Below are 17483 nucleotides of genomic sequence, written 5' to 3'. Positions count from 1 at the left end.
CGCTTCACACTCACCTCTTCCTTCTCTATCATGCTTTTCCTTTTTTTTTTAACCCAACATAACCTGTATAAAAACAGGACCACAGCAGACATCTCCACTTTCGAGTCTCCAACCTTTCAGAGTTTTTCTCTTCACCTCTGCGACAGCGACATGGGTCTTTGGGTAAGTTGAGCAGCTGACTCTCTCACATTTAATTTACACTAAATATTGTGTCTATCTGTTTTTGTGTAGGTAGTTTCTGTTTCATCCTGATGGAAATGCAAATTACTCAATCAGTAGAAAGTTTATCTGAAATATAAAATGATTAATGTTTGTTTTGCAAATATTTTCAGTTTTCACACTGATCTACCACAGTTAACTGAGTATTTTCAGGTTTGGACCCAGTGGTCACACAAAGCAACACATTTTAAGTGACATCACCATGGTAACTTGTGATCAGCTAGTTTTTCACTATATTTAACATAATTTGTAAATTAATTTATTGTAGAATTTGTAATCAACTGCAACCATTAATTCAGTCCAGGACTGCTCTCTGTGGATGTCAGCATGATGTCAAAGGTTGTTGTAATATTTATCACTAGTTGAATCTCGTCCACTTGAGAAGAAGTTGAACTTTTATCAGAGGTGGACAAAGCACACAACTTCATGATGGGTAGAAACACTTGTGGTCAAACATAACTGCAATGGAGTAAAGGTTATTGAGTCAATATTTACTTGTCCACACAGTGTCATGGCACACAGGGTAAAGTCCTCAGTTGTGAAAACATGGATCACTAACAACATTGTACATCAGCGATGTCCTGAATACGAGAGAGCAAGGGGAGGGCAGAGAAGAAAGAAGGAACATGGTTAGAAAAAAAAGAAGATGATGTGAGACAAAGGAGAAATCTGCACCAGGAGTCAAAAAACAGAGGGCCAATAAATGACTTTAACTGAAAGTTAAAGACAGAAACCTATTTAACAAGGTTGTCAGTGTCAGCAGTTAAATCATCGGGTCTGCACAACAACCTTTACAAGAACTCTACAACAAACAGCTGATTAAGAAAGCAAGCTCCATCTTGTCCGACTGCTCTCATCCCCTACATAAACAGTTTCAGTTCTTACCATCAGGTTCACTCCTTAGACTCCCATTTGCAAAGACAAACAGATATAAACACTCCTTTGTACCTTCCGCTGTTCTTCTAAATGCCATGAGGAAAAGGTAGTCGGGGTGAAACAGCCTTCCCTCCTAACTGATCTTGGGTCTGTGCTATCTGTAATTGTAGTTGTAACTATTGCAATTTTATTATGCCATGTGTTTTGTATATTTTGTCTCGTGTGCTCCTGCTTCTGCAAAGTAATCGCCCCCTTGGGGACAAATAAACGTGATTGATAATAAACTGATGATCTTGACTAAGACTTAACTGTGAGCTAATGATTATCAAATGTATGAACCCTATGGTCTTCGATCTGAAAGACGTTTGAAAAAAGCACCCCCCTCCCCTCCGAGCTCATATGGCCCTCCCCTCGGAGCACTGGAAAAGAGAGTAACGACACGCATTGGTTCAATGGAAGCGCCTCTTGGTGGCGGAATATGGGTATTGCAAAAGCGCCCAAGAACTGACAAATCTTGGAGTGAATGACTTTTCTGGGCGCTTTTGCAATACCCATATCCTGCCACTCGGGGCGCAAAACCCTTACCACGGGAGTCAATGGTGGTGTCTTTACTCTCTTTTACAGTGCTCTAAGAGCAACAAGCCTGCCAACAGAAACCAAGCTTGGCGCCTTTTGAACATAAACGGGGTCGCTCTGCACACTGCACACCGCGGCTCAACTGAGCTCCAGACCCCAAGGGGCTGTCCCATTCCTCCACACTTGGCTCAGTGCGCTTGCCTACGCACACACTTTGGTGACGTTTTGCCGGCGGAACGTATATTTACATATGTACAAGCATGGATTAAGTGGCCAACCGTGTGGGGGGAGATTTAAAAGCAATCGGGACACAATTGACAAGTGCAGCCTGTGCCATTGCGCACAGTAACACAACTAGACGACACACTCACACACACAGCACAGCAACAGTTTTAATAAACAGTGCTGCTGGATCACAGTCTCATCTTCTCCAAAAGTGTCTCTATGCGCAAGATTCAGATCATAAATGTGTAGGCTAAGCCCAACTCCGTAAGTAAATAAAACAAACAAGAAAAACGAAAAAATAAAAACATGAACAGAGCATGATGAATATAAAATATGACATCAAAAAGTCATAATTATGAGATAGAAAGTTAATTTCATTTTATTGAGATTAATTCCTAAACGGGCTTGTGGCTGCCGGTGACGGCGGACTTCACCGTGGTGCATTGTGGGATTTATACTTGGCCAAATACCGCTCGGATGCGGTCTTACCATAAGTGTGGGTAAAGTGCAAATCAAGCGCGCTGCACTTTCAGTCATTGGAGAAATGGGACACACTTGCGCACTGACACTAAGAACATGAACGCGCACGCCAAGCGCCCAAGTGTGTAAGTGTGATCGAGTGTGCATATTGGGACAGGCCCCAAGTCTCCCTGCTCCTCTCTCCCTCCAGCTCTGGAGCCTTCCTCGGCGCCACTAATTATCGGTAGCCTAACTGGTGGCGGCAACGGGACCGCCGGCGCCGAGGAAGGCTCCAGGGCTGGAGGCAGACTGGTCACGCCGGGTGGCCCAGCACAGGGCGCTGTGTAACGGGGAGAGAAGCAGGAAGACTCGGGGTCTGGAGCTCAACGGAGCCGCGGTGTGCTGTGTGAACAGAGCTCACACAGGGCGCTGTGTGTCCGGGAGAGGATCAGGGAGTCTCGACGTTACACCGGAATCCTAGTGGGGATTTCAGCAGCAGACCGGCCGGGGGTGGGGGGCCAGCAGGCGCTGAATTTATGGGTTCATGTGTCTGCGGCTGAGCTGCTCAGGGCGGTTACAAACCACTTGTAGTTTCTCAGCGGAAGGGGGTGGGGACGAGGCGGGTTGAATCGGGACAACAAGAAGCAGGGGAGCCAAGGCGATTGGATGGAGGGAACGGGAGAGAAATTGACCAATAGGAGCCGTCCGGGTTGCATGGCTCCTATTGGTCAATTTCTCTGGAAGCCTGCAGCCACGAGAGAAAATGGATTTTTTTCGCTCCTTTTTCTCTTTACATTGTGTAGGTCGTACTATAGGGCCATAATCACCATCTGACATTAATAATAATGATCAATCTTTCAAATCGTAGACCATTGCTTTAAAGGGGAATTACCGTTTATCTGGACATAATTTCTAGCATAAAATACGATCATTTACTCACCCAGATAACTTTGGCGTCTTTACAAGTTGTTCCGACGAAGTTAGATCCAGCTGAGAGCCATGTATATCCACATAATGCGAGTCTAATTGTGGATCACACATAATGCTGAACCCCTAAATTAAAGTAGTAAATAAAGTTCATTATCATATTATTATTATCTACCCAGGTAACACTGTCAGTGGGGCTGTTGGTTTCGGTGGCATCGGACCAGAGCTACCTGCCCATTGACTGTGATGACGTGTATCGCCATGACAACACCAGCACCAGTGGGGTGTACACCATCTTCCCAGGAGGCCCCACCTCACCCCTGCACGTCCTCTGTGACATGGACACTGACGGGGGCAGATGGACCGTCAGTACACTAATCAGACAATTTGAAAATGATTTAAAAACCTTTAATTCAACAGAAAATGTCACTAATAATAAAAAAATCGCTGCAGTTTTCAACAAATATTTTGACCTGTTTCTTTTGAGACTTGATATGTTACTGATATAATGTTTTAATATACTGAGTATTATCATCTTATTTCTCACATCAAGTCTGCAAAAGTTTGTCCATGTTGCATCACTGCAACAGTTTGTTCAGATGCTCAGGAGTCTCTTGATTTACAACGGGCAATTATCAGCAGTTACAGACAAACCAATACAACATGAAAGAGCACAGTGTTGAGTCTAAATGCTTTAGTTTTTTGATGTTATGAGGTGATTTTAAGTCCTACTAATTAAATCTATACGGCTTTGTTTAAGTTGACTGTTGTAATTCTCTCTTTCAGGTCTTTCAGAGGAGGTTGGATGGGAGTGAAAACTTCTTCAGGCCATGGGATAAATATAAGAGTGGATTTGGGAATGTAGCAGGGGACCATTGGCTGGGTGAGTCCTAGAGGGAGAATTACAGGTATATTATAGTATCTGTGGATTAAATATGGTCTTGTTACATTGTTTTTTCAGTCACTAAAGGCAGCGGCTTTTACCAAATAAATAAGGAAAAAAACAAAAGAAGCTCTGCACATCCTGCAGCAGCACATGTCAGTCAGACAGTCAGTGAGTGGCTGGTGAACACATGTTTAGAAATGAATAAATTAAAATATCATAGCCTTGGTGCAAGAGTGTAATCAGAGCTGTGTGTGTGTGTGTCTCCTCAGGTCTGGACAACATCTTCCTGCTGACGATGAGGAAGAAGAACGAGCTGCGGGTGGACATGGAGGACTTTGAGGGAGGGGAGGCCTTTGCTCAGTATTCGTCTTTCTTCGTCGACTCTGAGAGGGAAGGATATCAGCTGGATCTGGGCGGCTTCACAGGAGGAACGGCAGGTGAGGGTCACTTCAGTGGAAATGTTTCCTTTTCTTACTTTTAGGTATTCAACAATGAGCCGGGTGAAGGCTGAATGTTACAATGCCTTTTTTTTTAGCCTGTCAACAGCCTACAAAAAAATATGATTTTTGTGAATTCTGTAAAAATTATTTGAGAAAACAGAAAAAATTGGCAGTTTCAGTGATTTCACTTTACAAATTTCTTTTAACTGGAATAGGGAGTTTTTTTCCCCGTCACAAATTAGATCAAAAACAACTCCTGCACACTGTCTTAACTTGCATAGTCGTTTTAATGAAAGCAGGAGCACAACGTTTCGTACCGCCGTTTTTCAATGTTTTTCGTATACACTGCATACCAAAATGTTGTGCCGTTGTTGATCTAATTGTTTGACCGTGCTGGTCTTCTCCTTCGCACCTGTCTGCCCTTGTGGGTGTGCATAAGTTTTTTGATTCTGTTGTTTCTAGGGAACAGTTTACCATTCGCTAACTCCATGAAGTTCACCACCTATGACAAAGACCAGGATGTGTGGGATAAAAACTGTGCTCAGCATTTTCTTGGTGGATTCTGGTACAGCAACTGCCACGACGCAAACCCCAACGGCCTGTACGCACCTGATGGTGTCAAGTATGAATATGTCTCAATTGAATGGTCCGCATGGAAAGGCAGGAACTACTCCCTGAAGACCATCACCATGAAAATCAGATCAGTTGCTAAGTATCCATGCACTTATTGATCTGATCAGCAATGAGATCATCACGCCCTCCATCAAGGCTGGAGAGCTGGGATGTTCGGGCATATAATCACTGGTCCGACTGGACTTAATGCCAACAATAACCTCTGAATCAAAATGATCATAAAATCTTTCATTGTTTTCTTTCTTATTCGTCAACTTGTTTCAAAATTCCTGTCAGACATGATAACTCCGGTCAACAGGTGCATGCACTTGCTCCCTATATATATTTTTTTATACCTGATATATTTAAATTCAGTTTCCTGATTTTTTTCATATCAAAAATTGTATTTAGTGATTATTGTTTGATTGATGCTGATCTGAGTGATTATCAAATAAATACACTTGATTGTTTTAACTTAAATGTTGTCATTTTTTAGTATCAGTTTTATTCCAAAGTGTAGAAAATGATCTCACTGTTATTTATAAGGAGTTCTATTTTTCCTCTATTTTTCTCAACTGATCCTTTTTTTCCCTCTGTTTGCCTCAACAGGCAGTATACATGCTATTAAGCACTAAATACAAATAAAGATGAGGCTGAAATGGAGTGTTGGATAAATGAAAAAAATTGAGCAGATGATGGTGCTAGAGGAGAAGTCATGTGATCATCAGAGTCATCACAGTTCATCCTGTTTGGATCATGTGTCTAAAGTTCACAACACTAACTTCATAGTGGCACTAAAGGATTAAAATTATAATGATTTGACATCTGGGAACCATGAATATCTGTCCAATGTTTGGTATCAGTAATATACTTCTAAACTTTAGGCTACAATGTCTCTTTTAAATATTTTATTTTTTACCTTTGTTGTTTTTCATCTGCTGCTGTAACAAGTCAATTTTCCACCTCAAGCTGTAAAGTTCAAAATAAAACTAATAATAATTTCCCGACCCTGCTCCTCCTCAACCTTCTCCTCTTCCTCCTCCTCATTCACTGTTGGAGAAAAAGTTAGGATCCAAAACAGGGCCAGTTGTGATCGAGGATCTTTATTTCCCGCATTCAATAATACAAATGAAAGTATCCAAAAGTGTTCAAAAAGTCAGAAAAATACTCATCAAAGCGTCAATAAAACTTCACAAAAATGATTAGAAGACGGAGACGAAGTTCAGTGCATTAGAGTTTACACCCAAAAAATGGACATAAACCCGAGCCTGTCCCGGACCAGACTAAACTTCTTATCTCTGTGACTTTGTTTTTATACTGTACTGTAAAAGCCCTGCCTTCTTATTAAAATGAGAGGTGAACATGACACTTCTTCCCCAGTGTACGCCCTGTGATTTGTCCAGATGTCATGTTGCGATCTTTCATCAACATAATCTCCACCCTACACGGCGACTGTATCACATTTTGCCACGTAGCGAGTTCACCCAAGTTCAGCGTCTTTGGCACCACTCTATCTTGCCGGTGGCCGTTATCTACATTGCCCGACCTTGACTCCCCCTGCAGGTGGCTGCACACGCGAACTTAACGGTGCTTTCCCACGCTTTGCACTCATCCCACCTCACTTTTTCAGAACTTTTCCCTTTTTCACACAACATCCCCCTCTGTGAGACTTGAAAGTCTCATTAAAGTAAAAATTACATATAATGCATGATTACAGCAGATGGTAATGACAAGACAATCAGTAGGTAAAGAGTTTCAGAAGGTCAGAACAAGTAGGAGTTTTTTAGCAATTTATCGTTGTGTGATTTACAGAATCAGTTGTACACATAAAATCAGAAACTAAAAAAAACTAAAACCTAAAAGTATGTATTATATGAGTCAGACCGCATTTAGTTGCAACCCATAATAGTGGTAGCATTAAAAATACTAAAAATCCTCAATGGCGCTCAATTTAAATTGTCAATGTATTGAACCACAAAAATGAAGACCCTGAGTTTTTACAGTTAACAGATAGGCTAAACATCTGTCTCCTATATGGTTGTTGGCAAATTGTTTATATGTTATTGCTACACTTTATTTTGCAGGTTGCCGTTATCTACGTTGCCCGACCTTCACTCCCCCTGCAGGTGGCTGCACACGCGAACTTAACAGTGCTTTCCCACGCTTCACACTCACCCCTTCCTTCTCTATCATGCTTTTCCTTTTTTTTTAACCCAACATAGCCTGTATAAAAACAGGACCACGGCAGACATCTCCACCTGTATAAAAACAGGACCACGGCAGACATCTCCACTTTCGAGTCTCCAACCTTTCAGAGTTTTTCCCTTCACCTCTGCAACAGCGACATGGGTCTTTGGGTAAGTTGAGCAGCCGACTCTCTGACATTTAACTTACACTAAATATTGTGTGTATCTGTTTTTGTGTAAGTAGTTTCTGTTTCATCCTGATGGAAATGCAAAATACTGAATCAGTGGAAAGTTTGTCTAAAATATCAACCATTTTAATAAAGGATTAATGCTTATTATGTAAATATTTTTCCACACTGATCTACCACAGTTAACTGAGTATTTTGGGGTTTGGACCCAGTGGTCACACAAAGCAACACATTTTAAGTCACCATGGGAACTATCAACTTTTGTTTTGCTAGCTAGTTTATCACTGTGTTAAACAGTTTGTTATGACTGAGTATTAGGGCCATGTTGAGAAAGAAAAATCACAGACTTTGAGAATAAAGTTGTAAATTTTTCGAGAAAAAAGTCATTATGTAACAACGTCACATTTTGTAATAAAATTCTTGAATGCAATATGTAATAACAGTTGTTGGTACATAATGCATCAAATTATTACATTTTCTTAATGCAACACCCGCATTTTGTAATAAGTTGGTGCATTATGTAACAACTAATTACAAAATGTGGCAAACTTTATATTGCCTTCAAGAATTTTATTACAAAATATGTCAGATTATTACAAAATGTGGCGTTATTACATCATGAGGTGAACATTTTATACATTATTACAAAGTGCAGCAATGGTGACTCCTCAATCCTGATCCTTCTCGACTTGAGCGCTGCTTTTGACATGTTGGATCACACATAATGCTGAACCCCTAAATTAATATATAAATAAAGTTCATTATCATATTATTATTGTCTACCCAGGTAACACTGTTAGTGGGGCTGCTGGTTTCGGTGGCATCGGACCAGAGCTACCTGCCCATTGACTGTGATGACGTGTATCGCCATGACAACACCAGCTCCAGTGGGGTGTACACCATCTACCCAGGAGGCCCCACCTCACCCCTGCACGTCCTCTGTGACATGGACACTGACGGGGGCAGATGGACCGTCAGTACACTACACCTCATATCTGATTAGAGTTCAGATTTGACGATGAGACTTAAAAAGCCAAAACAAAAGTGGAGCCATTGATTTAAAAAATAAGTATTGTTTCAGTTTTCAACAAGTGTTGTGACTTCTCTCCTTTGAGACTTGTCACTTAAATGATCATAATCTGATTCATCAGCTGTCAGAGTTCACATCCTGTAGCAGCTTGCACAGTTTTCTTTATAGAAAAATATATCTAAAAAAAAACATTAGTGTATGCAAATAAATGAAAATAACCTGATTTTGTTGACCTGAAATGATATATGTTGTATAGCCTAATAATAACAAAACATTTTAAAATGTGTTTTCTCATGAAGTAGCCCAAGTAAACAATATTTACAGCAGCAAAGACTTGTTTTTAGAAAGTCTGAGAAAGTTACCAGTGTCCATGTTGTATAATTTAGTTAGTCCATCACCGCAGCAGTTTGTTGTGATGATGTTCATATCAGGAATCTCTGTCACTTAAACATGTGACAGAGCACAGTGTGACAGAAAAATAAAAGACACTACAGCAACTGTGATTGCTGTTTACAGACCAGATAGTCATCAAACTCACCTGGTTCAGTTGAAAAGATTTTTTAGTTTTTCTTTCTTTGCTTTTTTTAAGTGATATCAAGTCCTGCTAATTGAATACAGTTTTATTTTTGGTTGACTGAATTGTTGATTCTCCCTCTCAGGTCTTTCAGAGGAGGTTGGATGGGAGTGAAAACTTCTACAGGCCATGGAAACATTGTTTGTGTGTGTGTGTGTGTGTGTGTGTGTGTGTGTGTGTGTGTGTGTGTCTCCTCAGGTCTGGACAACATCTTCCTGCTGACGATGAGGAAGAAGAACGAGCTGCGGGTGGACATGGAGGACTTTGAGGGAGGGGAGGCCTTTGCTCAGTATTCGTCTTTCTTCGTCGACTCTGAGAGGGAAGGATATCAGCTGGATCTGGGCGGCTTCACAGGAGGAACGGCAGGTGAGGGTCACTTCAGTGGAAATGTTTCCTTTTCTTACTTTTAGGTTTTTAACAATGAGCCAGGTGAAGACTGAGGGCCCTAGTTTCGTCGACCAGGTGAAGTCTAGCATCAGCGCAGCTTCGCCACGCCAACGGGGTGTGGCCCAGGTCCATTTCGCAAGTTTGCTGGGCCGCGCAGTCAGACTTAGACTAGCGCAACCCCTCCCCTCGTCCCTCCCACCGGCGCAAACGGTGAAGAGGGAGGAGACAGGGCGGGAGGGAGACAGGAGGAGGAGAGAAAGGCGTGGAGTGGGTTTGACACAGCCGAGTCAGATCTTCACCAATCAAAGGAGCTCCTCTCCTCACCTTTAACTGCGCGGCGGGTGATGCGCGCTGCAAGTTTGTCATTTTATACTTGGACATGGACGGAGGAGACAGCGACGCCAGAGGCCGAACCTCTCCCAGGAGGAAACAGCTGTTTTGGTCCGGAGGTCCGAGCTCAGAGTGACCAATAATGAGTTTACTAATATACTTAGTCAGGTTTGATCTGATACACTGAGAACCCCTGCCCAATCTAAGAAACAACTAATACACTAATAAAGAAACTCACATTTATTCAAACCCTATGTAAGCAAGATGACAGGTGTACACTAATCACAACATAAACACAGACCATGTGGATTAAATCAGCGTAAAGGACTCGCGCTCTCTCTCTCCCTCCCTCTCTCTCTCTCTCTCTCTCTCTCTCTCTCTGTCCGTCTCTTTTTTTCTCTTTTTTTTCTGTGATGAGAGATGCTGAGTATACTGTAGTAGGCTATATACTGACTATCTGATACCGAGGCTGTTGTGGTGGACTAAGAGAGATGATGATTTGTGTTTTGTTTTTCATTACGGCTGCGTGATGCGGTCGCTCTCCGCTAATGAATTAATAAGTAAATAAATAAATAAATAAATAAAGCGATCATCACAAGGGCAGAGTGGTATCTCGACACGGCAGCGACATGCAGTCATCCACCCTCAGTCCTGCTTGGGACATCCACAGCTGCTTTTCAGTGCCAGTTCGTCCCTGCTGTGTTAATTCAGGTGGAGTTTCCATTGCGCACCGACAGCCTTTGATCTCTGCTTTGATCTGACGTCAGATGTGACGGGACAATCTATATAGATATAAATTCACGTGTTGATTCCGTTAGTTGCATTAAATAGTGGTTATTGTGGATATTTATTGCATTGAAATGTGTCTGGAACTGTGGAGATCTGCCTGTGAGGTCTTGGTGACGTGTGTGCACTGCAGGTCAGTCAGCCAAACTTCCACTGCACCTGCTGCGCTTCGCGCTGCGCTGAGATTAGACCTGGTTGGAGGTGGCGAGCTTTCAGCGCAACCTCGGCGGGACATTTTCGGACAAAACTTCCACTGCACCAAGCTGAATCTGTGACGCCTCCCCCTGCTGCGCGGCCACGCCTATCTCAGCGCAGCGCGATCTGCCAATCTTCCAATCTGACTTTGCGCTAGGCTGCGCTGGTCGAAACTTGCATTAGACCGGCTGCGCTACCTTGCGCCAACTGCGCTGCGCCAGCAAACTAGGGCCCTGAATGTTACGCTGTGGACGAACAGGCTAAAAAATACTACATGATTTTTGTGAATTCTGTAAAAATAATTTTAGAAAAATTTTGGTAGTTTCACTGAACAAACATTTCCTGTAACTGGATTAACTACAATTTCTTTCCCCGTTCCAAATTGAAATTACATTTTGACTCTGTTGTGTCTAGGGAACAGTTTAACATACCACAACTCCATGAAGTTCACCACCTATGACAAAGACCAGGATGTGTGGGATAAAAACTGTGCTCAGTATTATCTTGGTGGATTCTGGTACGGCAGCGGCTGCCACCACGCAAACCCCAACGGCCTGTACGCACCTGATGGTGTCGGATATGGAGCTGTCCAAATCATGTGGGGCGCATGGAAAAGCTCCCTAAAGACCATCACCATGAAAATCAGATCAGTCACTAAGTATCCATGCACTTATTGATCTGATCAGCTGTAGATCAATGAGATAATCACGCCCTCCATCAGGGTTGGAGAGCTGGGATGTTCGGTTATATAATCACTAGTCCGACTGGACTTAATGCCAACAATAACCTCTGAATCAAAATCATCATAAAATGTGTTTTTTTTTCTTTCTTTCCTACTCATCTTGTTTCAAAATCACTGTCAGACATGATAACTCTGTTGAACAGGTGCATGCACTGACGTATTAAAATTCTGTTTCTTTGTTTTTTTTCTGATAAAAAAATGGTTTAGTGATGATTATTGTTTGTGATTGATGCTGTTCTAATTATTAAATAAATAAACTTCATTGTTTCAACTCTGCTTTTATTTTTGAAGTTGTCTTTTTTTTAGTGTCAGTTTAATTCCTCGTAAAAAAATGATCTCATAATGATTTAGGTTTTTTCCTCTATTATTTTCAACTGGTACATGCTAATTAGCATTAAATACAAATTAAAGATGAGGCTGACAGGTTTCACAAGTCATGAACTGGAGTGTTGGATAAATGAAGAATTTGAGCAGATGATGGTGCTGGAGGAGAAGTCATGTGATCATCAGAGTCATCACAGTTCATCCTGTTTGGATCATGTGTCTAAAGTTCACAACACTAGCTAGGCTAGTGACAAACTGTCAAAAAGGGCTTTAGTTTTTGAGATACCCCTACCGGAGGTAGAACAAAACCTAACAATGTTTTTCCTCATCTCCAAGGTCTCCCATATATGAAATGGATTCTTAGGTTAAAATATTTTACTGCAAACATTGTTAAATTGATACATATTGTCATACACCCCAAACTTAAAAAAGAACAAAAATACAGCCTGGCCGTATGGGAGTTAAGACACATAAACTCATGTAGATTAATAACACAAGCTCTGACAGCTTTGAAACTTGACATAATTGTGGCCAGGAAGTTCCTTTACCTATTACAAAAAACTGGATGTGAATATCTTGATGTGTGTAACATATAGAGACCTATAAACACTTGCCTTAAATAAGCGGACATACAAAAAAAGAATATCTATGCAGAATATTCTCATTTACTTTGTAGTTGCTCAGCCAGGGATTGTCATAGAAACACATATGATGGCTTGTTTGAAAGATGGAGTTGTGCAGAATCCAGTGATACCAAATATGTGACTATAGCATGCATAGTCAGCATAATACATCACCAAATGTATGAGGTGTCCCAAATGAAAGAAAGTGAAACATTAACATAATCAAGTCTCCACAGCCCATTATCAATGGTGACAAGAATGTTGACCAGTTCAATCTTACTGCAACCTAAGCAAGTAACTTTGGGTAAGTGCTACTCTTTTTTATAATACATTAAATAATAGCATATTTCATGATGACACCTTATATAGTTCATATGGAAATAAATATCCAGTAGAATCAGTTTAAATTGAAATAGAACACCTTAAATATATACTGTATACACCCACTTGAATTTATTTTTGGTCAAGTCATTACTGCATAATGGAAAATAATAGTGATAGTGTTGTGTATTTCCCTAATAACGCACAGGACGCAGTGACTCTTACTGCACATGGCACCTTTACTCAGCTCGTGCAAAACCGGAACTTCACATACATATCCCAGCATTCCTTGGTACACTGATAACAACGGCACAACGGTCACACAGAATACACCATGACTTATAATATCAGTGCCTTGTATTACCATACAAACTCATACAAATGTCTCTAAGTTAATTTAACAAACTCCCTTGTCTTGCTTTTTTTTTTTTTTAATTCTGTACCTTTTTAAGACAGGTATAATGTAACAAAGCTATACTGAACTGAAAACAGTAGTTACATTATTATTATATTGACCAACTTAGTCCAAGTGTCAACCTGCTTGTAAAGAACAATCAATCTGCACATCGCGCTCAGGCAGCTTCCTTTCTCTGGCTGAGCGGCGCAGCATTGGAGATGCTGCTGGCACCTCTGCACTGTCCATATGCAGAAGATCAGCACCGGCTGACACGCTGTCTTGGAGCACACTTGGCTGGGTGGACGTGTCAGTATTAGAGGTTGTACAGTCAGTATCCAAAATGAGTCCATCAGTTGTGACACGGGATCTCAACTGATCCCCATGTCTCCTGTATGTTATGTCTGTGTCTGTCTCTTGCACTTTGTAGGACACTGGTCCTGTTTGGTGCTCTATCACTCCAGGAATCCACTCCCCCTCCCCTGCCGTATTTTGCAAAGAGAAAGATCTGCTCACTGCCCGCTGGTCATGATAGAACTTCTGCATGTACTGCTTTCTGCGAACTGTGACTGCAGTGTCAGAATGCATCAGGTCCAGGCGAGTTTGCATATGTCTGTTTAGGACCAAGTCCGCAGGCGACTGACCAGTGGTGCAGTTTGGGGTACAGCAATAGCTACTGCATCAGAAACACAGAGATCTTGTCCTCAATGTCGAGTGTAGTCTGAGAAAGCTTCTTAATTCCACTCTTAAATGTCTGCACATATCGCTCTGCGAGACCATTAGAAGCAGGATGGCCAGGGGCGCTTGTAGAGTGCAGAATTGACCCTTTGTTGGCCTTCTGATTGGTCTGCTGATCCACCAATCAGAGCGCTTCTCCCCATGTCACATGTTGCACAACATTCTAAGGTTGGACAACCCTGGAATGAAACCCTATGAAACAAGATAGGTAGACAGCAATTTTTTTGGCAAAAACTACTTAATAATTTTTCAATATGGTTAAAATGTGCCTGGGGTTCCTGCAATAGCAACTCACGATATCTGTAACGTATTCCTGGAGTCATTTTTATCCCATTCCCCAAACCTAAGACATCAATAAACATAGGCTACTTGGCCCATGTGTACTGTATAACATATTACTTTAACCTTCTGTTAGTTGAGCTTAATAATAGGGTTTGGGGGTGGTCCACTAGGGGGAGCTCTAGGCATAGGTCAGGGGTTAACTGCAAAGTTTTGTTTGTTGTTGTTGTTGTGTGCAGTCCTCATGAGAAGTGAGCCTGTTTTTCCCTGGCTGTACTGAAGTGCTATTGAAGCTCATTCATCCTCCAGTCCACTCTCTGGTCGTGTTAGACAGAGAGGATCTAATACCTTCAAAGTTATCTAGCAAACGTAACATTACCGCTGCTAATGTCTTTTGAACTTTGTGAAGTTTTACGAGGAAAAACGGGAGATCGGCGGAGATTAGGCGTTAGCTTGTAGCTAACGCTAGCTAGCGTCGTTAGCTACTAGCTAGTGAGTGACCAAAACAATGATTTTTCCCCATTTTTCGGAAAAGTCAGGTAATGCCCGTTCAATCGCTATTGAGCCACGTCTGTCCTCTATCATGGACACTATTTTTCTGATGCATAAGTTAATTAAAATTTTCTTTACAAGCAATTTAAATCTGCCTAATTTTCAATGGTTTCCAATGGGAGTTAACCCTTCCGTGACCATTGTTTGTCCAACCTAGCAACAGTAACCGTGGGGGGCGGGGCCTTGACAAAGGGTCAATTCCATTCTGATGCATGAAGTTCTTGAACTCTGCAGACGTGAACTGTGTTCCGTTGTCAGTTACAACATGCTCCGGATGACCATATGCTGCGAACAGTCTCCTTAGTCTTGTGATGAGGTGCTGGGCATTCTGAATACTTCTAGCCACTTGGAGTAGGCATCTACGACAATCATGAAGGTGTGACCTACAGTAAGAAGGGGCCTGCAAAGTCCACGTGTAATCTTTTCCAGCTCTGGCCTGGAAACTCCCAAGGATGTAAAGGCAGTCTGTGCGTGTGGCACGTGCAACTTGATCAGCATCCACTGGCACTTGCATCAAATGTTCAGTTCATAGAACATGCATGAATGTTCTGCGCTATGGCTTCAGTCCCTACATCGCTTGTGTCAGGTAAAGGAACCCTTGACAGTCCGTGTGCATTGCTGTGTTTTTCTGAAGCACAGTACTCAATACAATAGTCATAAGCAGAGAGGATGATTGCCCATCTTTGAATCCAGGCAGCAGCCATGGTGGGCAGGCTTTTGTGTTCTCCAAAAAGAGTCAGCAAAAGCTTATGATCAGTGACAAGCTTGAATTTCCTTCCCCATAAATATTGATGGAACTTTTTGACTCCAAAAATCAATGCCAGTCCTTCTATTTCAATCTGAGAATATTTCTTCTCAGCAGGGGATAGCGTCCGTGACGCCTAAGCAATGGGACGGGTTTCTCCTGTTGGCCTCTCATGCTGAATGACAGCTCCTATACCATAAGCTGAGGAGTCAGAAGCCAGAGTGAGGGGTAGGTTAGAATCATAGTGCAGGAAAATCTTGTCACTTGTTAGCAACTTCTTGCACTCCTCAAAAGCCTGCTCTGGTTTCTTCCACACCCATGCCCCGTCGTACTTTAACAGCCTATGGAGTGGAGCTAGTACAGTGCTTTGGTTATTCATAAATCGTCATATTAATTCACTAACCCCAAAAATGCTCTCAGTTCTTTCACACAGGATGGTGCTGGTGCGTCCTTGATTGCTTTTATCTTGTCTGAAGATGGATGAATCAAAACATGTCCTAAGTATTCAATCTGCATTTACCAAACTCGCATTTGGTTTTCTTGACTCTCAAGCCTCTCTCTTGGAGTCTCTGTAGCACCTTTTGCAGCTTTTTCAGATGATCTTGTTCAGTTTTTCCTGTAACTAACAAATCATCCCAATAGACAACAACATCCAGATCTTTCATTAGATTTTCCATAATCCTTTGGAAAATGGAAGATGTTGAACTAACATCAAAAGCCAGTCTATTGTACACAAATAACCCTCTATGTGTATTGATGGCCAGTAGTTTCTTTGTCTCATCCTCTAGAAGGACCTGCTGATATGGTGAGGCAAGATCGATCTTTGAAAACACAGTCCCGCCATCAGCTCCTCAATTCGGGGCAAGGGATAGGTCTCTGTGGTGGCAGCCTGATTTACTGTTAATTTATAATCGGCACACAGCCAAATTATGTTGTCTCTTTTCACTACAGGCACCACTGGCGCAGCCCACTCACCGTACCAGCCTTCTCGAGTCGATCTAATTCAGCATCCACTCTTGACTTCATGGCAAATGGCAATGGGCGGCTCTTACAAAATTTAGGGTCAACATCAGAATTATTTTCCATTATGCAGTAATGACTTGACTAAAAATAAATTCAAGTGGGCCTATTTTTGAGGTGCTCTATTTCAATTTAAACTGATTCTACTGGATATTTATTTCCATATGAACTATATAAGGTGTCATCATGAAATATGCTATTATTTAATGTATTATAAAAAAGAGTAGCACTTACCCAAAGTTACTTGCTTAGGTTGCAGTAAGATTGAACTGGTCAACATTCTTGTCACCATTGATAATGGGCTGTGGAGACTTGATTATGTTAATGTTTCACTTTCTTTCATTTGGGACACCTCATACATTTGGTGATGTATTATGCTGACTATGCATGCTATATTCACTTATTTGGTATCACTGGATTCTGCACAACTCCATCTTTCAAACAAGCCATCATATGTGTTTCTATGACAATCCCTGGCCGAGCAACTACAAAGTAAATGAGAATATTCTGCATAGATATTCTTTTTTTGCATGTCCGCTTATTTAAGGCAAGTGTTTATAGGTCTCTATATGTTACACACATCAAGATATTCACATCCAGTTTTTTCTAATAGGTAAAGGAACTTCCTGGCCACAATTATGTCAAGTTTCAAAGCTGTCAGAGCTTGTGTTATTAATCTACATGAGTTTATGTGTCTTAACTCCCATACGGCCAGGCTGTATTTTTGTTCTTTTTTAAGTTTGGGGTGTATGACAATATGTATCAATTTAACAATGTTTGCAGTAAAATATTTTAACCTAAGAATCCATTTCATATATGGGAGACCTTGGAGATGAGGAAAAACATTGT

General features: G+C 41.6%; 3 protein-coding genes across 3 annotated transcripts in view; all 3 read left to right on the top strand.

Annotated features, from left to right (window-relative positions):
• The window catches only part of trip10b (thyroid hormone receptor interactor 10b), a 164050-nt gene that overhangs the window by 46582 nt on the left and 99985 nt on the right, over nucleotides 1-17483 (top strand). The window lies entirely within an intron of this gene.
• LOC146992145 (microfibril-associated glycoprotein 4-like) lies at nucleotides 151-5339 on the top strand. The gene is made up of 5 exons (XM_085789404.1): nucleotides 151-162; nucleotides 3432-3647; nucleotides 4069-4165; nucleotides 4438-4605; nucleotides 5071-5339. The coding sequence occupies exons 1-5, from the start codon at nucleotides 151-153 to the stop codon at nucleotides 5337-5339; spliced, it is 762 nt and encodes a 253-aa protein (XP_085645530.1).
• On the top strand, nucleotides 7566-11573 carry LOC146992144 (microfibril-associated glycoprotein 4-like). Its single transcript, XM_085789391.1, has 4 exons — nucleotides 7566-7577; nucleotides 8382-8571; nucleotides 9397-9564; nucleotides 11311-11573. Exons 1-4 carry the CDS (start codon nucleotides 7566-7568, stop codon nucleotides 11571-11573), a joined length of 633 nt encoding a protein of 210 aa, XP_085645517.1.

Source organism: Trachurus japonicus, chromosome 1 (assembly GCF_045865225.1).
Source record: "Trachurus japonicus isolate A0001 chromosome 1, Traja_1.0".
Taxonomy (NCBI): domain Eukaryota; kingdom Metazoa; phylum Chordata; class Actinopteri; order Carangiformes; family Carangidae; genus Trachurus; species Trachurus japonicus.
Note: the sequence above shows the minus strand (reverse complement) of the source record. Positions and strands in the feature narration are given on the sequence as shown.